This window comes from Salmo trutta, chromosome 3 (assembly GCF_901001165.1).
Source record: "Salmo trutta chromosome 3, fSalTru1.1, whole genome shotgun sequence".
Classification (NCBI taxonomy): Eukaryota; Metazoa; Chordata; class Actinopteri; order Salmoniformes; family Salmonidae; genus Salmo; species Salmo trutta.
The window spans coordinates 72,366,359-72,389,693 of record NC_042959.1 but is presented as its reverse complement, the minus strand read 5'-3'; the positions used below and the strand labels follow the sequence as shown (position 1 = coordinate 72,389,693).

The window sequence follows — 23,335 nt, the reverse complement described above, 5'->3', positions numbered from 1 at the left end:
CGCGTCACTTCCTCTGCCAGTTCTCTCTTCTCGACTCAAATAAAAGTTTATTGGTCGTGTACACAGATTTGCAGATGTTATTGCAGGTGTAGCGAAAATCTTGTGTTTCTAGCTCCAACAGTGTAGTAATACCTAGCAATACACAGAATCCAAAAGGTAAAAATGAATACATTTTTGTCCAATCAAACCCTTTCTGCACAGTGTTTCCCTTTCCTTCAGTGTTTAAAGTATCTTATTTTTCTCTCCCCCTTCCTGAGATGAATCATTATTTCTCTCTACACCCCCCCCAGTTCAATACCTGCTCCATTTGTTCAGCTGAGGGTGTTCTGGCATGACTAACTAAAGTTGACAATGGCTGACCATTATGATTACGCAATTGGACTTCATAAAATATTCCCAATCGATGGTATTGACAAGGGAATCAAGAGGGAAGAGGTAATCCAACTCTACTGGGCTTTACCTTTCTGACTCGCTCAGAGACCAACAACCTCTAGACTAGGGTTTTCACAGCATGGTGGTCCTATGGGGGCTGCAGGAGGCGTAATGAACAGAGTGATTATTGTAGACGTGACAGTATGTGTGTATCAGGGGCTTTAGGTGGCCTTGTGGTGCCTATAGAGAATGTAGGGAGGTTTTCATGCTTTCACTGGGCTTCACTATAGTTGACTTAGTGCTTACAGTGGACAGAATGGCTGAGAGAATACTGGGTTTCCATCATACTAATTCATAATCATAAGTCATAATTACATCAAACATTCAACTCACTGAGTTTTTCAAATTACCCACTTAATCAAGTATAAGTAATGAATTAGTGTCTGTTAGCTTTAATGAGTGAAAATGCTCCACTTTTTTCTGTCACTTGAGGTTTTCTATTAGTGACAGTAACACACAGCAGGACTTCCTGGACTAAGGTGTGTGAGTCAACAGGAGAGAGGAGAACATGTTGATGGCTGAACACCTACTGCTACACACCAAGGTATCTTCTGGGCGTAAAGCTGAGCCTCTAAACATACACCATTTAATGTAACCTTTCAAGTCAGACTTGTGTGTGTGCTCACTCAGGGTCAGGTCAAGTCAAACTTGTAGGTAGACTTTAAGCCCCATAAGAGCAGGATTGAAGATCAGGTTAATGTAGTAGTTCAGTTTGCAGCCAGTAGGCTGTGTATTTTTTTCAACATCCAAGTGTCTAATATCTCTCTCACGTCATGCTCTGACAAGGCAGTCAGTTCGAGAAGGATTATTCTCCTGTAGTCAGATCATCATCTATCCATAATCTTATTGAAGAGAAGATGTGTGTCTCCTGGGTGTTGTTGCTCTCATTGTTAGACACACACACAAACACACACATACAAATTATGAGTCAGTTACATGTGTGCTCTTGTTACTATATCACAAGTGGTGATATCTCTTCTACGGTACTCAGTTTAAACAATGGATAGAGATATAAAGAGTGACAGAGATACAGAGAGAGCGAGAGCATGGAAGAAAGAGAGAGAGAAAGAGGGCGAGAGCATGGAAGAGAGAGAAAGAGATTGATGAGAGTGAGAGAGTAGGAGAGAGAGAGAGAGAGAGAGAGAGAGAGAGAGAGGGAGGTCAAAAGGCTCAGATCCTTCCATTTATTTTCCCTCTGTGTGCCATTTCGGACCACGCACTCACTGATCATTTCTCCGCCAGACTGTCGACAGCAAGTTGATTTACTCTTCTCAGAAATAGAGCACAAAAATTGACAGAGGCTTAAGATTTAAAAAAGAGCTTAACTCACAACACAGACAGACTGAACAAAAGAGTGAGATAGGAAGTAAAAAATAGAGGTAGAGAGGGGCAGGTTGACAGATGAAGAGGAAGGTGAGTAAGAATGCTCCTCTTGGTGTGTGTGTGTCACCTGTTGATTTCTCATTAGTGTGTGTGATCGCATTTCAGCTTTGAACTGAACAGTGAGTTTGATTCTGTGATAATAGTTGTGTGTGTTTCAATTGGCTGTCTCTCTTTTTCTCTTCCTGCTTTTCCAATTCTCCACTTTTCTCCTGATTGTGCACTTCTTACTTTTACACATTTCTGTCTGTAAGACTCACCCCGTCTCCCCTCTCTTCTCCCCTACCCTCTCTGCTCTCCTCTACCCTTTCCAATCTTCTCTCCGCTCTCCTCTCTCCTCTTTTTTTGCTCTCTCCATCAATATATAACTACCCCAGCATTGCCGTCTCTCTCTCTCTCTCTCTTTCTCTGTCTATATCCAGATTAGCTAATACTACAGGGAATTGAACACCTCTAACTCTCTGTTTTTCTGTGCATGTCTAGGCGGTTAAAACCTCTTACCTTCCACTTTCTAGCACGTTCTCTGTCTCAGTACGTTACTCTCCTCCTCTCTCTTTTGACCTCTTCTATCTACTGGGCTTTACAGTAAAATCTCTCTCTCTGTCTTATTTTCTCCACCAGTTGATGTCTCTGGGAGGGAATGGCTCGTGGGGGGGCTCTGTCCCATCCTCCATCCCTCCTGCCTTCCTTTCTCACCTCTCCCCCAGCACTGACCTGGGAGTCGCCATCTTCCTCATCCTCACAGGTGAGTCAAATCTACCATCTGCCTATAACACATTCACCCCTAGCCACTATACCCCTATACTCTTTAACCACTGATAGAGATTTGAAAGGATTGGATTTTACAGTATGTGTACTATAAGCAATATGGTGAAAAATCCTCAAAGCGTAAAGGGCAAGTTTGAGATATTACCATACTACATCAAATAATTTCAGATCTATACAAGTGTCTAGAGACTTGGGTATAGAGGCTCAGGGTTGTTGGTTGATTTGAAATTAGGCATCTCTCCTTATCACAGATGAGTGATTCAGTGTTGGTGTCAGTTAACATTAGAGTTTGGTTGGTATTCCTCCTGAGTAACTCACTGGTAAAATAATCATAAACATAATCTCTACAGTGTAGAAGAATTAGGCTTGGCTTAAGGTATATTTATGGGGGTGAAATTCTGTTCAGATAAATCAAGACTTAAAAACAATATGAACAAAATCGAATTTGATCCCAAAGGACTGAAAGGTTTTCGATATATAAGCTGGGCAACAGCTTTTCACATCTTAATCATCAGAATCCAGAGCCCACACAGATGGCTGAATGGGTTTACTTTGTTTCAACACAGATCTGTCATCCATCAGATCAACATTTCTGATCAAGTCAGTCAGTGATCTAACTCTCTGTGACTGTTTCCTTTATGGAGCTGTGTAGACAGACTGAATACAAAGTGTATTAACATAGCAACCCCAGGGTCACACCAGAGAGGAGAGGACACATAGAGAGGAGAGTGGAAAGGAGAGAGGATACATAGAGAGAGGAAAGGAGAGAGGACAGAGGAGAAAGGAAAGGAGAGAGGATACATAAAGGACAGAGGAGAGATGAAAGGATAGAGGATACATAGAGAGATGAGAGAGGAAATGAGAGAGGAGAGTGGAAAGAAGAGAGGAAAGGTGAGAGAAAAGGAGAGAGGAAAGAAGAGAGGAGAGGATACACATGAGGAACCACAGCATGGAACATTCCATACCTGTTGCTCCCAATAATTACCTACACAACAAATCAAATGAGGCTATGAACAGCACCCTGCACCCCACTAGCCAGCCAGCAAGCAATCATGTCGATTCAGCTATAACATTTATTCACTTTGGATTGGTTCCCCGATGCTTTCTAAGCCTAATAGTGGGTTGAGGGGGTCAGGAAGGTAGCAGAGGTTGAAATATTAAATGACTGGCGGTTTACTGATCCTTGTTATACCCAAGAACGCACAGTGAGCTGGTCTGTCTCTGTACTTCTATCTTTCTCTCTCTCCCCGTCGCTTCAAACCTCTTATCTCCCCGCTCCTCTCTTCCTTCTCTCCTCCCTTCTTCTCCAGGTGTAGTGTCAGTGGTTGGGAATGGCATAGTGCTGTTGGTTTACTGTAGAAAGAAGAAGAAACTCAGACCACCAGAACTCATGACCATCAACCTGGCCATCTGTGATTTTGGATACAGCCTCTTGGGGGCGCCATGCCTCATCATTTCCAGGTGAGCGATTCCTGTCGACCAATCTTCAATCCCCCATACTGATAGTATGAATATCAAAGTAGACAGAATGATATGGTACAGGTGTCTTTTATCCAAAACAATTGACAGTTAACACTCACATCCCATGAATCAGACAAAGTGCTTAGTGTTCCATTGGTCAATCATTATCAGGTCATTAACTCCTCTGGTCCACCAGTGTGTCCCATGGCTGGGTGTTTGGGGAAGCAGGGTGCCTGTGGTACGGGTTGCAGGGCTTTGTTTTTGGGATCGGCTCCCTCATCACCACCTGTCTCATCTCTCTGGACCGCTGCCTCAAGATCTGCAGCTTCAGATACGGTCAGTGGGATTCCCTTCATTCCTTTTTGCTGTCTTTTTGAGTCATGTGTGTACATACTTATTATATTCTTCATTTTATACATTTCTTACATATTTTCCCTTGGGAAGACAATGATAGTGTTGTTGAATCCCAAAAACATTTAGCTTCCGTAGGCTACATTTGTCTTTCATCCTTATTTTATATTTTTTCAAACTTTCCATGACATGAAATACATGTCTGATACTCAATTGAGAGAACAAAAGGGGTGACACAAAAGGATGTTGTTGACCCCTTTTAGTGGCCTCATTGACTTCTTGGTTTTCCCTGAGGCTTTAGTCAGTGGGTCAGAGCATAAACAAGGCCCTTGCTTTGAATATGCCCTTTATACTGAGCACGTCAGATAATTGATTTTAAACAGAATATAGAACAGAACCTCTGCATTCAATGATCTAATCTAAACATACACTACATATACAAAAGTATGTGGACACCCCTTCAAATGAGTGGATTCGGCTATTTTAGCCACACCTGTTGCTGACAGGTGTATAAAATTGAGCACACCGCCATGCAATCTCCATAGACAAACATTGACAGTAGAATGGCCTTACTGAAGAGCTCAGTGACTTTCAATGTGGCACCGTCATAAGATGCCAACATTTCCAACAAGTCAGTTCATCAAATTTCTGCCCTGCTAGAGCTGTCCAGGTCAATTGTAAGTGCTGTTATTGTGAAGTGAAAGTGAAGTGTGAAGGGGTAGGCCACACAAGCTCACAGAACGGGATTGCCAAGTGCTGAAGCGTGTCGCGCGTAAAAATCGTCTGTCCTCTGTTGCAACACACACTACCGAGTTCCAAACTGCCTCTGGAAGCAAAGTCAGTGCAATAACTGTTTGTCCGGAGCTTCATGAAATGGGTTTCCATGGCCAAGCGTTGGCTGGAGTGGAGTAAAGCTTGCTGCCATTGGACTCTGGAGCAGTGTAAACTTTTCACCATTTTGCAGTCCGATGAACTAATTTTGGTTTGGTGGATGTCAGGAGAACGCTAACTGCCCAAATGCATAGTGCCAACTGTGTGGGTGGAGGAGGAATAATGGTCAGGTTGTTTTTTTTCATGGTTCAGGCCCCTTAGTTCCACTGAAGGGAAATCTTAATGCTACAGCATACAATGATATTCTAGACAATTCTTCTGCTTCCAACTTTGTGGCAGCCCTTTCCTGTTTCAGCATGACAATCAAATCAAATCAAATCAAATTTATTTATATAGCCCTTCGTACTTCAGCTGAAATCTCAAAGTGCTGTACAGAAACCCAGCCTAAAACCCCAAACAGCAAGCAATGCATGTGAAAGAAGCACGGTGGCTAGGAAAAACTCCCTTGGAAAAACTCCCTAGAAAGGCCAAAAACCTAGGAAGAAACCTAGAGAGGAACCAGGCTATGAGGGGTGGCCAGTCCTCTTCTGGCTGTGCCGGGTGGATATTATAACAGAACATGGTCAAGATGTTAAAATGTTCATAAATGACCAGCATGGTCAAATAATAATAATCATAGTAGTTGTCGAGGGTGCAACAAGCACGTCCGGTGAACAGGTCAGGGTTCCGTAGCCGCAGGCAGAACAGTTGAAACTGGAGCAGCAGCATGGCCAGGTGGACTGGGGACAGCAAGGAGTCATCATGCCAGGTAGTCCTGAGGCATGGTCCTAGGGCTCAGGTCCTCCGAGAGAAAGAAAGAGAGAAAGAGAGAATTAGAGAGAGCATATTTAAATTCACACAGGACACCGGATAAGACAAGAGAATACTCCAGATGTAACAGACTGACCCTAGCCCCCCGACACATAAACTACTGCAGCATAAATACTGGAGGCTGAGACAGGAGGGATCAGAAGACACTGTGGCCCCATCCGATGATACCCCCGGACAGGGCCAAACAGGCAGGATATAACCCCACCCACTTTGCCAAAGCACAGCCCCCACACCACTAGAGGGATGTCTACAACCACCAACTTACCGTCTGAAGACAAGGCCGAGTATAGCCCACAAAGATCTCCGCCATGGCACAACCCAAGGGGGGGTGCCAACCCAGACAGGAAGACCACGTCAGTGACTCAACCCACTCAAGTGACGCACCCCTCCCATGGACGGCATGGAAGAACACCAGTAAGTCAGTGACTCATCCCCTGTAATAGGGTTAGAGGCAGAGAATCCCAGTGGAAAGAGGGGAACCGGCAAGGCAGAGACAGCAAGGGCGGTTCGTTGCTCCAGCCTTTCCGTTCACCTTCACACTCCTGGGCCAGACTATACTTAATCATAGGACCTACTGAAGAATTTTGGGGCTTCACCATGTTTCATTGAAATGTACAGCTGTGTGTCGTCCGCATAGCAGTGAAATTTAACATTATGTTTTCGAATGACATCCCCAAGAGGTAAAATATATAGTGAAAACAATAGTGGTCCTAAAACGGAACCTTGAGGAACACCGAAATTTACAATTGATTTGTCAGAGGACAAACCATTCACAGAGACAAACTGATATCTTTCCGACAGATAAGATCTAAACCAGGCCAGAACTTGTCCATGTAGACCAATTTGGGTTTCCAATCTCTCCAAAAGAATGTGGTGATCGATGGTATCAAAAGCGGCACTAAGATCTAGCAGCACGAGGACAGATGCAGAGCCTCAGTCTGACGTCATTAAAAGGTCATTTACCACCTTCACAAGTGCAGTCTCAGTGCTATGATGGGGTCTAAAACCAGACTGAAGCGTTTCGTATACATTGTTTGTCTTCAGGAAGGCAGTGAGTTGCTGTGCAACAGCTTTTTCTCAAATTTCTGAGAGGAATGGAAGATTCGATATAGGCCGATAGGTTTTTATAATTTCTGGGTCAAGATTCGGCTTTTTCAAGAGAGGCTTTATTACTGCCACTTTTAGTGAGCTTGGTACACATCCGGTGGATAGAGAGCCGTTTATTATGTTCAACATAGGAGGGCCAAGCACAGGAAGCAGCTCTTTCAGTAGTTTAGTTGGAATAGGGTCCAGTATGCAGCTTGAGGGTTTGGAGGCCATGATTATTTTCATCATTGTGTCAAGAGATATAGTACTAAAACACTTTAGTATCTCCCTTGATCCTAGGTCCTGGCAGAGTTGTGCAGACTCAGGACAATGGAGCTTTGGAGGAATACCCAGATTTAAAGAGGAGTCCGTAATTTGCTTTCTAATGATCATGATATTTTCCTCAAAGAAGTTCATAAATGTATTACTGCTGAAGTGAAAGCCATCCTCCATTTGCGAATGCTGCTTTTTAGTTAGCTTTGCGACAGCATCAAAAAGAAATTTCGGATTGTTCTTATTTTCCTCAATTAAGTTGGAAAAATAGGATGATCGAGCAACAGTGAGGGCTCTTCGATACTGCACGGTACTGTCTTTCCAAGCTAGTCGGAAGACTTCCAGTTTGGTGTGGCGCTATTTCCGTTCCAATTTTCTGGAAGCTTGTTTCAGAGCTCGTGTATTTTCTGTATACCAGGGAGCTAGTTTCGTATGACAGATGTTTTTAATTTTTAGGGGTGCAACTGCATCTAGGGTATTGCGCAAGGTTAAATTGAGTTCCTCGGTTAATGCTACCATGCTACCATGCACAAAGCGAGGTCCATACAGAAATGGTTTGTTGAGATCGGTGTGGAAGAACATGACTGGCCTGCACAGAGCCCTGACCTCAACCCCATAGAACACCTTTGTGATGAATTGGAACACCGACTGCGAGTCAGGCCTAATCATCCAACATCAGTGCCAGACCTCACTAATGCTATTGTGGCTGAATGGAAGCAAGTCCCTGCAGCAATGTTACAACATCTAGTGGAAAGCCTTCCCAGAAGAGTGGAGGCTGTTATAGCAGCAAAGGGGGACCATCAACTCCAACTCCATATTTGTCATGTGGTCCAGTGCTGCAAGTAAAGACCTATTTAAGCTGCAGCTGGCCCAGAACAGAGCGGCACATTTTGCTCTTCATTGTAATCAGGTGGGCTGATATAAATATGATGCATTCCAGTCTCTCTTGGCTAAGAGTTGAGGAGAGACTGACTGCATCACTTCACTTAATAAGAAACATTAATGTGTTGAAAATCCCAAACTGTTTGCATAGTCAACTTACACACAGCTCTGACACACACACTTATCCCACCAGACATGCCACCAGGGGTCTTTTCACAGTCCCCAAATCCAGAACAAATTCAAGAAAGCGTACGGTATTATATAGAGCCCTTATTGCATGGAACTTCCTTCGTTCTCATATTGCTCAAATTAGCAGCAAACCTGTTTTCAAAAAACAGATAAAGCAACACCTCACGGCACAACGCCTCTCCCCTATTTGACCTAGATAGTTTGTGTGTATGCATTGATATGTAGGCTACGTGTGCCTTTTAATTTTTTTAATGTAGTTCTGTTCTTGTCTATTGATGTTCTGTATTATGTTTCATGTTTTGTGTGGACCACAGGAAGAGTAGCTGCTGCTTTTGCAACAGCTAATGGGGATCCAAATAAAATACCAAAAATACCAATACCAATGCCCATGATTTTGGAATGAGATGTTGGACGAGCAGGTGTCCACATACCTTTGGTCATGTAGTGTAGTTTATAATCTGTCTCTATGTCCGACTCTTTCTTCAAGCCCACGTTGTAGAGGTAATTGGGGGCACTATTAGAGCAGTTTTTAAGATTTTTAATTGGTCCAGAGTCCAGCTTGATCTTGATGACTTTTCGGTTACGTAGACACTAGGCAGCAATGATGTTATTGTATAGGGGGGTAGTCATGCAGGTAGCTATAGGAAAGGGAAGGTGGCCTAGTGGTTAGAGCCTAGTGGTTAGAGTGTTGGACTAGTAACCGAAAGGTTGCAAGATTGAATCCCTGAGCTGACAAGGTAAAAATCTGTCGTTCTGCCCCTGAACAAGGCAGTTTACCCACTTTTCCTAGGCCGTCTTTGAAAATAAGAATTTGTTCTTAACTGACTTGCCTAGTTAAATAAAGGTAACACATTTTTAAAAAGGAAGGGGAAGGGTAGTTGTCAGGCAGGGTTAATGTCTGGGCTACCAACATGCAACACTACATAAAGAAATAGAAAACCGTAAATATCACACACAACCATTTAGACTACTAGCATCCATTTTCAGGGCTCACTTGCAACAGATACCTTGGTCTCAACGAGACTCTCTGCTAAAATAAAGAAAAATACATGTATTCATTACACGCTTCATACACCAATCCTATTTCTTATTTACTAATTAGTGGTCAATCAAACAACGTGCTTCACTTTATTCATATCCCTTTCCTATGTGTCTGTTTATAATATAGTACATGCTGGACTATCAGGTGTCTCTCAAAAAAATAGATCTAAGCCAATGAGAATAAATAATGGTGAAATAAAATTCCTCCATATCTCTCTATCAGGTCAGTGGATCGAGAGACGTCACATGTCCATGTCCATAGGACTGGTGTGGTCCTACTCTCTGTTCTGGGCCTCCCTGCCTGTCTTCGGCTTCGGCAGCTACGGACCAGAACCCTTTGGGACCAGCTGCACCATCAACTGGTACTGCTGACTCTCTCTTATTAGACTCTGTTTTGATGTGTGTGTGTGTGTGTGTGTGTGTGTGTGTGTGTGTGAGAATGTCTGCAGTTATTAAAGCATTCATCTCATCCAGCAGCAGCAATTGAGCCTGGGTACGAGGTAATAAAAGTATTCTCTCTAAATATACATCTTCTTCTTCCTCTTTTCTTTGAGGTGGGGGATGAGGTCATCTTTGATCGACAGGGTCTACATCTTGCTGATCCTGATCATGTGCTTTTTTCTCCCCACACTGACCATCGTCGCCTCCTACATGACCATTCTGCTGACGGTGAGAGAAACTGCACCCAGCTGCACAAAATGGCTGATTCAGTAGGGGAGAGTCCAGGGAACTCAACTCAGACTCTGCAAAAAACAGCATGCCATGTAACTCAATGATTGTCAATCAATCAATTGTCCTGGCATATTCTGAGTGGGGCACACTATAACGTATGGAATGCATGCTGAGTACAGTCCAGCAAGCATGATCTATTACCGTGATGGTGGACTCAATAGCTGTAGCCAACTGGTAGTCTAGCAGCGTGGCCCTTGTGTATTTGTTTGTGGTCAGTGACGGTTGAAGTTTGTGTTTACTGTCATGTCTCTCTGTGTAGGTTTACCGTTCTAGTCGCGCTCTGGCATCTATTCCCTCCTCAACTGTCACTCACACCAGCAAAGACCTGAGACTCACAAAGGTATGTGGAAAACAGACTATGTTAGAAGAAGCTTAGTTACTGGCTTGAAATGAAAGATGTCGTAACATCTGCTTTATTCCAGGCAGAGGAACTACCAGAGAATAACTTTTGTATTAACATTGTAACAAGTGTGTAAGTACAGACAGCACATTATATCTTTCTGTTGTTTCATCTATTGTCTGTCTGTCCCAGATAGCAGCTGTGGTGTGCTCCACCTTCCTCTTATCCTGGACTCCCTATGCCATTGTCTCCCTCTACTCCGCCTTGGCCCCCAAGGAGGAGCATGGGGCCGGGGAGGCCATGCAGGGAGGAGGCCCCTCCATGGGGACTGGAGGATCTACCGGGATGGCCTCAGCCTTCCCAAACATCCCCAACATTATGGGTCTCCTCAATTGGACCTCCACGGAAAACTATGGAAGCAACTACGGAAGTGTCTACTACGACCCTGGAGAATCCTTGCGGGATGTGACCAACCCAGATCCCTACTCCTTTTATGGCTTAGGCCACAGTCTGTCTGCTGCTTCCACACGCAGTTCAGCCCCAGGCCAGGAGGGGGAGTCGGAGACAGGGAGCAACCGGCCGGTGTCCTGCCTGCCACCTATGGTGTCTCTGATACCAGCAATGTTCGCCAAGTCTCACTGCATGATTAACCCCTTCATCTACCAGATCATGAACAAGGAGTTCAGAGAGGACGTGTACGACATACTGTTTGGGAGACAGAACGGGGAGAGGAGGAGAATGCGGGGAAGAGGAGGGAGCTACTCTGACAGTAGTAAGGAGTCTTTCATAGCTACAGGTGTGGACTGGACAGGTGCAGAATGATTGATAACTCTCTCTCTCTCACTTTCTTTCTCTCTCTCCTCCTTTCTTTCTTCTCTCTCCTCTTTCTCTCCTCAGCCCCCAAAGGCAGCCTCTCCTACTGCCACAGCTGGCGAGGGAGGAGCAAGCCCAAGGCCATGCCCATGGTGGAGTTGGGGAAGAAAGAGAGGGCTGGCGACACCATCTCGGTGGGGTGGGACGCCCTGGGCGTGGCCTCGCAGGACACACAGGTCAACATGGACGGGCAGAGTCTGAGCGAGGCAGGGAGAGAGACAGAGAGAGAGCTGGGTTCCACCTCTAGTAGTCTGCTGACCGAGTGATAGAGGGAGAGATAAGAGATGTTGAGAGGATGGCGGTGTTTAGGAGCAGAGACCTCTTTAAAAACAGCTTTAAAATAAAACATGTTTTGTGTAAGAACAACGAGAGTATTGTATCATAGTGAGTGTTTTGAGTAGTGACTCTTTTTTAAATGTAGCCAAAACAATAGTATTATTATATAACCAGAAATTATGGTATGTAAAATATACACTATGTTGTATTTTTACATATTGTGTGTATTTTACCTTTATATTTTACCTTTATATCTAAGCACCAACAAAGATGTCTGCTGCAGTTTTGAAAATAGTATTCCATCTTTTAGTTTAGTCTAGTTTGTAGTTTTTTTGTCTTTGTCAACACTGTCCTGATAGGCCTGTGGGTTATGGTTCACATTATAGTTTCACACAATAGAATAGTGTGTCAAATTGTATGTGTGTATTTTGTAACAAAATAAAATCGAGCCAAGTGGGAAAATCTTGTTGCCTATGGTGTGACCATAAAATTACATTCACAAGCGTAAATGTTCCTGATAACACCACCCCAAATTGTGAACTAGGAGTTTAAGAGGTCTTATGGAACTGATCGTAGCCTACTGGGCAGAAAACCAGCTACTTGTGTATTTACGGTAGTTTCCCTGCTCTCCAAATCCCGCAGCACTTGTTGTGTCTTGTGGTCACTTTGAGCCAGATAAGCGTTGACGGAAGACATTGGATTTATTTTTAATACATTAGAGATTTGCAGCATTTAACAGTACTTTCTCTCATATAGGCTGTATACCAAAACATTACTTTTCTGAAATACATTTGAGTGTTGTCGCCTGCGCATAGCCGTCGGACCGGCCTATTCGGCATTTGTTTTTGGGGCGACCGTTATCCAGCAACAAAGCGAGACGGGAAGAGAGAGGGAACTTATTCCACGAGCCTCTTTAGACCGACCGGAGATAAATCGAGGATAACATTCGTAATTAGAAACAGTTACGTAACCAGGTAAAGGTGGACCGTCACGGATACGTCTGGTATCCAACAACAAGTCAACCTTCAGCCTGTCATTATTTTATTTTTGTGATTTTATACGGAGAAAATTACCATCCGTGTTCATGCCAGATCTGCAGCGCTTTAGTTTTCCATACCATAGCATGAATCCTTTGTTAGGGGCGAACTCGCTTCTCCAACATCAACAGCAGCAGAACCAAGGAGGACTGAGTCATCCGGATTCCCCCTCAGGCCTTCTGCCCGAAGCCGTATTCTGCTCGCCCGACCCGACATCTTTCTTCCTGGGCGACCATCCCGGACCGGGCACGGAGACTCTGCCAGGGTTCGATTTCACCACATCCTCACAAGCTTACCTGCATCTGAACCATAATAACCACTCTTATCATCGGTCTGTGCCCCAACCTCCTGCAGCGATGGCCCTGAGGAACGACCTGGGCTCCAATATCAGTGTCCTAAAGACTCTGAACTTACGCTTCCGATGCTTTCTGGCCAAAGTGCATGAACTTGAGCGAAGGAATAAGATTTTAGAGAAACAACTACAACAGGCGTTGGGTGCGAAGAACAGCTGTGATGGAAGTTGTTCTGAAAGTGCTAGAAGGGCCCATACCCAAGAAACAGGTGTACAGACCGGGTTTGTGGGAACTATCCCGCTCAGGCCCGGGTCACTCCCTTTCCAAAACACCAACAACTCCGCGAGACGACCCACTACCCTCTTCACACCTGCCCTCAACACTGTCCTCACGCTTGAGTCCAACAATAAAGCTGAAACAAACCCCACCGAACCGAATCAGAATCCGACCATCACGGTAAGCCTATCAACCCCGACAATCGACTCTCCTGCCGGGTCCAATTCAATCACCAACGGGAAAACGTTTTTCAGTACTGGCACTGGAACCCCCACCAACCCGCCTCCCCGGTTCCTCCCCGGTACTATCTGGTCCTACAACCATACCCACAAGCTCGGTTCTGGCGTGGAGACGCGCGTCACCAGCCCCGGTGTGTCCTGGGTCCAGCCAGACGGGGTCGGGGTCCAGATTGATACCATTACCCCGGAGATCAGAGCCCTGTACAACGTCCTGGCCAAAGTCAAGAGGGAGAGAGACGAGTACAAACGCAGGTAAATAGGATCAACGTTGGTTGATTTATTCACCAACGTAAGGCCTAATTAACGTGTTTGTCTGAAGGGTGTAAAGGCGCACGGGGACCTAGAGTTGTGATTAAATGTCTCTTGGCAAAAGTCAGTTGATGTAACTATAATAGGCGTACATGTATTATTTTGCTCATGCTACTTGGGTGAAGTGGAAGGCCCTACTGCAACGGATGGCCTTTCAGAGCAGCTGTGCCCTGCCTGTGTTCTGTCTATTTCTGCCACAGCCCACACCATTCTTATGGCTAGAGAGGCAAAGGGCCTTCAGTCAAAGGGCAGCTGGGTGAAATACCAAACATTATCAGACCATAACTGACTCAGAATGAAGTCATTTAACTGAGATCCAACACAGGAAGGCTCTGTTTCAACAATCACACCAATGCTTTTCAAGTTCAAAGACCTTTGAACTCTTGAGTTTCCCACTAGTTGGTGGACTCCAGATCTAGGTCAGGGTATGCTTGATTTAGTGGTTTGTACTTTTGGGATTACTGCATTGATTTTGTACTTTTGGGACTATTCCATTGGAACCAGGCAAACTATATATAAATCAAGCACAGCTCAAGTACTTGAAGATTTGACTTATGGTTTGGCTTGGGGAAGGAATATCTGCTTAGCGCCCCTTTAACATTTAACATTTAAGTCATTTAGCAGATGCTCTTATCCAGAGCGACTTACAAATTGGTGCATTCACCTTATGAAAAACAGGGGCATGGGCCAAACACAGTCCCAGGAATCTGATACAGATACCATAGTGCACCTCTGCACATTTGAAATGGCTGCAGTTTGTATTCTGTGACAGAACTAGTACCCAGACCGCTGATTTGTGGCACTAGTAACAGCAGGGCTGAGGCTTCGATTCACGCTGCACAGGTCACATAGACATGATCTATGCTGAAGGTATGACCATAAGTTGATTTGGTTAAACATATCTCAGCGAAAATGCCATACCCAATGAATGTAAGGTGATAGACAAGCATGTATGTCCCATTAGGAAGGCTGGGTAGGGTCAGGGATTGGTTTGTGATCGGGAGGACCTGGGACAAGTGTGTGTTTGTGGCTGTTTTGTTTGTTTATTGTGATTTCATGAGGCATGTGACCTTACTGCCACCTCCAAGTGAGTCAAGTCCAGGCTTGTCTCACCTTCAGACATCCATATATCTGATAGCATCCATACAGTCATTGATGTGATTTAGGCCTCCAGTGTAGTGAAATAATGTTCTCTCTGTCATGAGTCTGTTGTTGTAGTAATGCAGTTAAATCTACCTGCAGGCAAAACATAGAGCGAGGGAAACCCACAGGAGTATTCATTCACTTCAAGGAGGTAGTTTCAGTATAAGATACACCGCCTTCCCTCCCTCTTCTCCACTCTTCTCCTCTTCCCTGCCCTGTCCCTTGTTCTCTCCATCTATCCATTCATATGCTATTCATTGTTCCCGCTCTCTCATTGGCTAGTTCTGTCATACCCCTCCAGTGGTGGAAAAAGTACCCAATTGTCATACTTGATTAAAAGTAAAGATACCTTAATAGGAAATTACTCAAGTAAAAGTGAAAGTCACCCAGCATTTCGTTTTAATTGTACTTAACTATCAAAAGTAAAATTATAAATAATTTTAAATTCCTTATATTAAGCAAACCATATGGCACAATTGTTCATGTTTTTGTAAATTTACAGATAGCCAGGGGCACACTCCAACACTCAGACTAGAGGTCGTTCTACGGCATGGCCGATTTAATTAGGGCCGGTTTCAAGTTTTCATAACAATCGGTAATCTGCCTTTTTGGATGCCGATTATGGCGATTACATTGCAATCCACGAGGAGACTGCGTGGCAGGCTGACCACCTGTTACCGAGTGCAGCATCAAAAGGACCAAGGTAAGTTCCTAGCAAGCATTAAACTTGTCTTAAAAAACAATCAATCTTAACATAATCACTAGTTAACTACACATGGTTGATGATATTACTAGTTTAACTAGCGTGTTCTGCGTTGCCTATAATCAATGCGGTGCCTGTTCATTTATCATTGGATCACAGCCTACTTCAACTTCCCCAAACGGGTGATGATTTAACAAAAGCTCATTCGCGAAAAAGCACATTCGTTGCACAAATGTACCTAACCATGAACATCAATGCCTTTCTTAAAATCAGTACACAAGTATATTTATTAAACCTGCATATGTAGTTAAAATAAATTCATGTTAGCAGGCAATATTAACTAGGGAAATTGTGTCACTTCTCTTGTATTCAGTGCAAGTAGAGTCCGGGTATATGCAGAGTCAGGGGCCTCCGGGTATATGCAGAGTCAGGGGCCTCCGGGTATATGCAGAGTCAGGGGCCTCCGGGTATACGCAGAGTCAGGGGCCGCCTGGCTCGTTGCGAACTGTGTGATCATTTCTTCCTAACAAAGACCGGAATTAATTTGCCAGAATTTTACATAATTATGACATAACATTGAAGGTTGTGCAATGTAACAACAATATTTAGACTTAGGGATGCCACCCGTTAGATAAAATACGGAACGGTTCTGTATTTCACTGAAAGAATAAACGTTTTGTTTTCGAAATTATAGTTTCCGGATTTGACCATATTAATGACCTAAGGCTTGTATTTCTGTGTCTTTATTATATTATAATTAAGTCTATGATTTGATAGAGCAGTCTGACTGAGCGGTGGTAGGCAGCAGCAGGCTCGTAAGCATTCATTCAAACAGCACTTTCCTGCATTTGCCAGCAGCTCTTTGCAATGCTTGAAGCACAGCGCTGTTTATAACTTCAAGCCTATCAACTCCCGAGATTAGGCTGGCAATACTAAAGTGCCTATAAGAACATCCAATAGTCAAAGGTATATGAAATACAAATGGTATAGAGAGACATAGTCCTATAATTCCTATAATAACTACAACCTAAAACTTCTTAACTGGGAATATTGAAGACTCATGTTAAAAGGAACCACCAGCTTTCATATGTTCTCATGTTCTAAGCAAGGAACTTAAACGTTAGCTTTTTTACATGGCACATATTGCACTTTTACTTTCTTCTCCAACACTTTGTTTTTATATTATTTAAACCAAATTGAACATGTTTCATTATTTATTTGAGACTAAATTGATATTATTTATGTATTATATTAAGTTAAAATAAAAGTGTTCATTGATCATTCAGTATTGTTGTAATTGTCATTATTACAAATATATATATATATTTTGAGTGCAATGTTTACTGTTAATTTCTAATCGTTTTTGGTGACATTGTTTTATGTCTTCTCACTTCTTTGTTTACTATATATATATATATTATATAAATCTAAATCGTCCGATCTAATCGGTATCGTATTTTTTTTGGTCCTCCAATAATCGGTATCGGCGTCGAAAAATCATAATCGGTCGACCTCTAACTCAGACATCATTCAGAAACAAAGCATTTGTGTTTAGTGAGTCTGACAGGTCAGAGGCAGTAGGGATGACCAGGGATTTTCTCTTGATAAGTGCATGAATTGGACCATTTCTGGTCCGCTAAGCATTCAAAATGTAACGAGTACTTTTGGGTGTCAGGGAAAATCTATGGAATAAAAAGTACATGCATTTTTTTAGGAATGTAGTGAAGTAAAAGTTACCCCAAAAAACTACTTAGATAGTACTTTGAAGTATTTTTACTTAAGTACTTTACACCACTGTACCCTTCTTACTGTCTCCTCCCTTCTTTTCCTGACTTGCTCTGTCCTGTATTATCATCCCTCCCTCCACCTCTCTCTGTCTCTGTCTTTCTTGCTCTCTCTCATCAAATCAAATGCGGCTTTATTGGCATGGGAAACATGTTTACATTGCCAAAGCAAATGAGACAAACAGTAAACAAAGAAGTGAGAAGACATAAAACAATGTCACCAAAAACGATTAGAAATTAACAGTAAACATTGCACTCAAAGTTTTGAAAAATATTTAAAAAATGTTTTTGTGTTATACTGTATTATCAGCTATGTACAGTGTTATGTCAATGTGCATATGGTTGTAGGGGAAGATAAATCAACATAAATATTGGTGGTATTTACAATGTTATTTGGGCTGCACTTGTTGCCCTTTTCTCATGGCAACGGGCCACACATCTTGCTGCTGTGATGGCACACTGTGGTATTTCACCTAACAGATATGGGAGTTTATCAATGTTTGATTTGTTTCAAATTCTTTGTGGGTCCGTATGATCTGTGGGAAATATGTGTCTCTAATATGGTCGTACATTTGGCAGGAGGTTCGGAAGTTCAGCTCAGTTTCCACCTCATTTTGTGTGCATTATGCACATAGCCAGGTCTGCCTATGGGGGTCTCTGTCAATAGCAAGGCTATGCTCACTGAGTCTGTACATTTTGGGTCATTTTGTGTACTCCATGTTTAGGGCCAAATAGCATTCAGCTGTCAGAGCCTTACTAATCATTTCACCTGTACACAGCCCATCTGTAAATAGCCCACCCAACTACCTCATCCGCATATTGTTATTTATTTATATATATTTTTTTCTTTTGTCCTTTGCACCCCAGTATCTCTACTTGCACATTCATCTTCTGCATACCTATCACTCCAGTGTTTAATTGCTAAACTGTAATTACTTTGCTACTATGGCCTATTTATTGCCTTACCTCCCTAATCTTACTACATTTGCACACACTGTATATAGATTTTTCTATTGTGTTATTGACTATACGTGTGTTTATCCCATGTGTTACTCTGTGTTGTTGTTTGTGTCGCACTGCTTTGCTTTATCTTGGCCAGGTCGCAGTTGTAAATGAGAACTTGTTCTCAAATGGCCTACCTGGTTAAATAAAGGTGAAATTAAAAAAAATGTGAATCCAGTTTGCTCGGTTTTTTTGGTTGGTTCTTTCCAGTGTGTCAAATAGTTATCCTTTTGCTTTCTCATAATTTGGTTGGGTCTAATTGTGTTGCTATCCTGGAGCTCTGTGGGTCTGTTTGTGTTTGTGAACAGAGCCACAGAACCAGCTGGCTGAGGGGACTCTTCTCTATGTTCATCTCTCTGTAGGTGAGGGCTTTGTGATGTAATGTGTGGGCGTCGCTTTCTTTTAGGTGCTTGTAGAATTGAACATCTCTTTTCTGCACTTTGATAACTAGTGGGTATAGTCCTCATTCTGCTCTGCATGCATTATTTGGGGTTTTCCGTTGCACACAAAGTAATTTTTTGCAAGATTCTGCATGCAGAGTCTCAATTGGGTGTTTGTCCCATTTTGTGAATTCTTGGTTGGTGAGTGGACCCCAGACCTCACAACCATAGAGGGCAATGGGTTCTATTTCTTATTGGGATGTCAAGGTTTATGTTATTTTTGATGGGGTAGAAGGTCCTTCTTGCCTTGTCTCTCAGATTGTTCACAGCCTTGTGGAAGTTAGCTGTGGTGCTGAATGTTTAGGCCGAGGTAGGCATAACTATTTGTGTGCTCTAGGGCAACACTATCTAGATAGAATTTGTATTTGTTGTCATGGCTTCTGGACCTTTTTTGGAACACCATTATTTTTGTCTTACTGAGATTCACTTTCAGGGCCCAAGTCTGACAGAATCTGTGCAGAAGATCTAGGTGCTGCAGGCTGTTCTAGTGCCTTTGCAAAAAGCTTTTTTGAAATCAACAAAGCATGAGAAGACTTTGCTTTTATTTTGGTTCGTTTGTCAGTAAGGGTGTGGATGGTGTATACAAGGAAATGATGGAGTCTGCTGTTGATGATGGTCCAGAGGAATTTTCAGAGCTTGCTGTTGAAGCAGATTCCACTATAATTATTGGGGTCAAATTTGTCTCCACATTTGTGGATTGGGATGATCAGACCTTGGTTCCAAATATTGGGGAAGATGCCAGTGCTGAGGATAATGTTGAAGAGTTTAAGAATAACCTATTTGAATTTGTGGTCTGTATATTTAATCATTTAGTTTAGTATACCATCAACACCACAGGCCTGTAGCTCATCCAATATAATTGGAGTCCAGTGGGTTCTGGTAGTCTTTAATAGCTGATTCTAAGTTTAGTAAATGATCATATATATGTTTTTGCTGTTTGTTCTTTGTTATACAACTGAAAAGGTTGGAGAAGTGGTTTATCCATACAGCTCCATTTTGGATAGATAGTTCTTCGTGTTGTTTGTTTAGTGTTTTCCAATTTTCCCAGAAGTGATTTGATTCTATGGATTCTTCAATTACATTGAGCTGATTTCTGAAATGCTGTTCCTTCTTTTTTCTTAGTGTATTTCTGTATTATTTTAGAGTTTCACCATCGTGAAAGCGCAAGCTAAGGTTTTCTGGGTCTCTGTGTTTTTGGTTGGATAGGTTTCTCAATTTCTTTCTTAGGTTTTTGTGTTCTTCATCAAACCATTTCTCATTGTTAGTTTTCTTAGGTATTCTGCTTGAATTTAAATTTGATATGTTAGCTGATAGGTCAAATATAGTGTCCAGGCTTCCTACTGCTACGTTTACACCTTCACTATTGCAGGGAAACATTTTGTCCTGGAAATTGTCTAGGATGGATTGGATTTGTTGTTGGCCAATAGTTTTTTGGTTTCTACACTACCCTCCTTCCATCTATAGCATTTCTTAAAAGCATGTAGTTTGTTCAGCTTCAATGTCTGGGTTGAGTATTTCTCTGTTCAAGAAGATAGGGATTTTTCTGTGATCTGATAGGGGTGTCAGTGGGATGACTGGGATCGTTCCGAGAGACTCTGGGTTGATGTCGGTGATAAAGTAGTTTACAGTACTACTGCCAAGAGAGGAACTGTAGGTGTACCTACCGTAGGAGTCCCCTCGAAGCCTACCATTGACTATGTCTAGACCCAGCATGCAACAGAGCTGCAGGAGTTGTGACCTGTTTTTGTTGGTTGTTTTGTCAGCTGTGTCTAGGGGGCATATTGGGGAGGGAATACAGTCACCTCCAAGTAGGTGTTTGTCTCCCTGTCTGCTAAGAGTGTCGGGTTCTGGCTTTAGGTGGCCACAGACTAGTACATGTCTCTGGGCCTGGAGAGGGTTGATCTCCCCCTCTAGGATGGAGAAGCTGTCATCATTAATCTGTGGGGAGATATAGGTACCACACAGGACAACCATTTTCTCTGAGATCATTTCCATATTTATTTCCAACCAGATGGGAAATGCTCCTGTTTTAATGAGTTGATTAGAGTGGGTTAGGTTATGTCTGATCTATACCAAATTCTCTCTCTCTCCTCTATCTCTCTCTCTCTCTCTCTCTCTCTCTCTCTCCACTGCCAGCTCCACTCTCCTTTCTTCAACCCCCTTCCCCCACATCATCTCTTTCTCCCTCTCTGTCTCCCTAACTGCATGCGGCCATGCGCCTTCCCCTCCACCTAGTATCTGCAATGCGGTATACTCTGCACGGCAGGCTGTGATTGCTGGAAAAGGGAGGTGGCTTCCAAAGAGAGCTCAGCTCATCTTTCCCTCGCTCTCTCCCTCTCCCTCACTCTCACCTTACCCATCTATCTCAATCCCAACAGTGTGCACAATGGCACAAAAAAACGTCTCCCTGTACACCATATAACCTCCTATTTGTTTTAAGAGCAGTTTGGTAAAGACTCCGACATGTCGCAGTATTGTACATTTTAAGCAGCAATTCTATAAATGGCAGTGCTGTGCTGTGGGGTCTGTGTGGTGTGTAGAGTCACTGAATCAGCCATCGTAGTTCTAACATGTCAACTATACAGGCTTTTAATGAGATTACTGTTCACTAGATGGATGGTGCTGTCTGACCCTGGGGCCCAGATTCATGGACCAGGGGTTTCAGACACATACACACACAGTTAAGTTATTATTATGATGTTGCCATTTTACTGTGTCATTTACTTCACATTACTTTTTGTTGTGTAGGTGGGAGGAGGAGTACACTGTCAGAGTGGACATGCAGCAGAAGATGGAAGACCTACAGGAGGTAACACTGTGTGTGTGTGTGCCTGGCCTCTCTTATTGATTGATACATAGGGGGTAAATGTATCCCCTCTTTCTGTTACACTTGTTCTCTGTTGATTTGCAGGGACACGAACAAAGCCGTGTCAGCATATCAAACATGACAACAAGACATTACATTGAAATGTTTAGGAGCTCAATGCTTGTAGACACAAAGGCCCTCCTCACTGATGTATACAGTAACTTAGGGCGCGGGGCCAGAAGCGCAGTGTTGTCTCTGACGCTGTGTCTGAGGTTCTGGCGGTGTTGACACGATTCACATTGCCCTGACGCATGCCAAACAACCTAATACAATTGCTTGTGTGAAACAGCTTGGTTGAATAGTGTGCAAACCACTAACCTAATATAGTATGTTTATAATCAGCTAAGGTAATTGTACTGTAGACTATGTACAAATCCCTAACCTACTAGTTAGATGCTCCTCCCATGACATTCGTCATACGTGTTATAGAAAGCAGCTGACTGTCATGATCAAACAGCCAAATGGTTAACTATTTGAGGAAGTGGTGTAGCTACTTACACACATTCAGTATGTGTGAATTACAGCAACAATATCAACTCCCCAAAATGACACCGTTGGTCCCCGTCAGACAGAGTTACATCTGAAAGTCATTTGTACGTCCTACTTCCAAATTTTATTGGTCACATACATATTAAGCAGATGTTATTGGGGGTGTAGAGAAATGCTTGTGTTCCTAGCTCCAACAGTGCAGTAATATCTAACAATTCACATCAATTCACACAAATCTAAAGTAAAAGAATGGAGTTAAGAAATATACACTACCGGTCAAAAGTTTAAGAACACCTACTCATTCAAGGGTTTTTCTTTATTTTTACTATTTTCTACATTGTAGAATAATAGTGAAGACATCAGAACTATGAAATAACACATATGGAATCATGTAGTAACCAAAAAAGTGTTAACCTGTTGGGGATAGGGGGCAGTATTTGCACGGCCGGATAAAAAACGTACCCGATTTAATCTGGTTATTACTACTGCCCAGAAACTAGAATATGCATATAATTATTGGCTTTGGATAGAAAACACCCTAAAGTTTCTAAAACTGTTTGAATGGTGTCTGTGAGTATAACAGAACTCATATGGCAGGCAAAAACCTGAGAAGATTCCTTACAGGAAGTGCCGTCTCTGACCATTTCTTGGGCGTCTACACTCTCTTTATTGAAAACTGAGGATCTCTGCTGTAACGTGACACTTCCTACGGCTCCCATAGGCTCTCAGAAGGCGGCAAACCGGTGAATGATGTCTTTGGAGCCCCTGGCTGAAAAACATTAGCGCATTTGGATAGTGGTCGATCAGAGGACAATGAGACTGAGGCGCGTGCACGAGGCGACACCATGTTTTTATTTTCTACATTTTAAAGACAAGACTCTCCTTTATCTAACCACACTGTCCGATTTCAAAAAGGCTTTACAAAACATTAGATTATGTCAGCAGAGTACCCAGCCAGAAATAATCAGA

At 42.9% G+C, this 23,335-nt stretch overlaps 2 protein-coding genes across 5 annotated transcripts in view; both read left to right on the top strand.

The window, feature by feature from the left end:
* Positions 1 to 1,823: 1,823 nt before the first annotated feature.
* opn9 (opsin 9) lies at positions 1,824 to 12,314 on the top strand. The gene is made up of 9 exons (XM_029746935.1): positions 1,824 to 1,845; positions 2,434 to 2,557; positions 3,891 to 4,041; positions 4,238 to 4,377; positions 9,788 to 9,926; positions 10,119 to 10,233; positions 10,556 to 10,636; positions 10,829 to 11,408; positions 11,534 to 12,314. The coding sequence occupies exons 1-9, from the start codon at positions 1,834 to 1,836 to the stop codon at positions 11,773 to 11,775; spliced, it is 1,584 nt and encodes a 527-aa protein (XP_029602795.1). The 5' UTR covers positions 1,824 to 1,833; the 3' UTR covers positions 11,776 to 12,314.
* A 99-nt stretch (positions 12,315 to 12,413) lies between these two features.
* The window catches only part of LOC115187800 (intermediate filament family orphan 1), a 32,140-nt gene continuing 21,218 nt past the window's right edge, over positions 12,414 to 23,335 (top strand). For all 4 annotated transcript variants that reach the window (XM_029746856.1, XM_029746849.1, XM_029746866.1 and 1 more), the window contains exons 1-2: positions 12,414 to 13,882; positions 21,760 to 21,820. In XM_029746856.1, the coding sequence (XP_029602716.1) occupies positions 12,870 to 13,882; positions 21,760 to 21,820 (1,074 nt within the window). In that variant the 5' untranslated portion in view covers positions 12,414 to 12,869. The remainder of the gene's footprint in view (positions 13,883 to 21,759; positions 21,821 to 23,335) is intronic.

Bases quoted from the DNA above. Each gene is read 5' to 3' on its own strand.
- opn9 (XM_029746935.1), top strand. The intron at 9,927-10,118 runs GTACTGCTGACT...CTTTTCTTTGAG, and splicing joins ACCAGCTGCACCATCAACTG to GTGGGGGATGAGGTCATCTT. The intron at 11,409-11,533 runs GTAAGGAGTCTT...TTCTCTCCTCAG, and splicing joins AGGGAGCTACTCTGACAGTA to CCCCCAAAGGCAGCCTCTCC.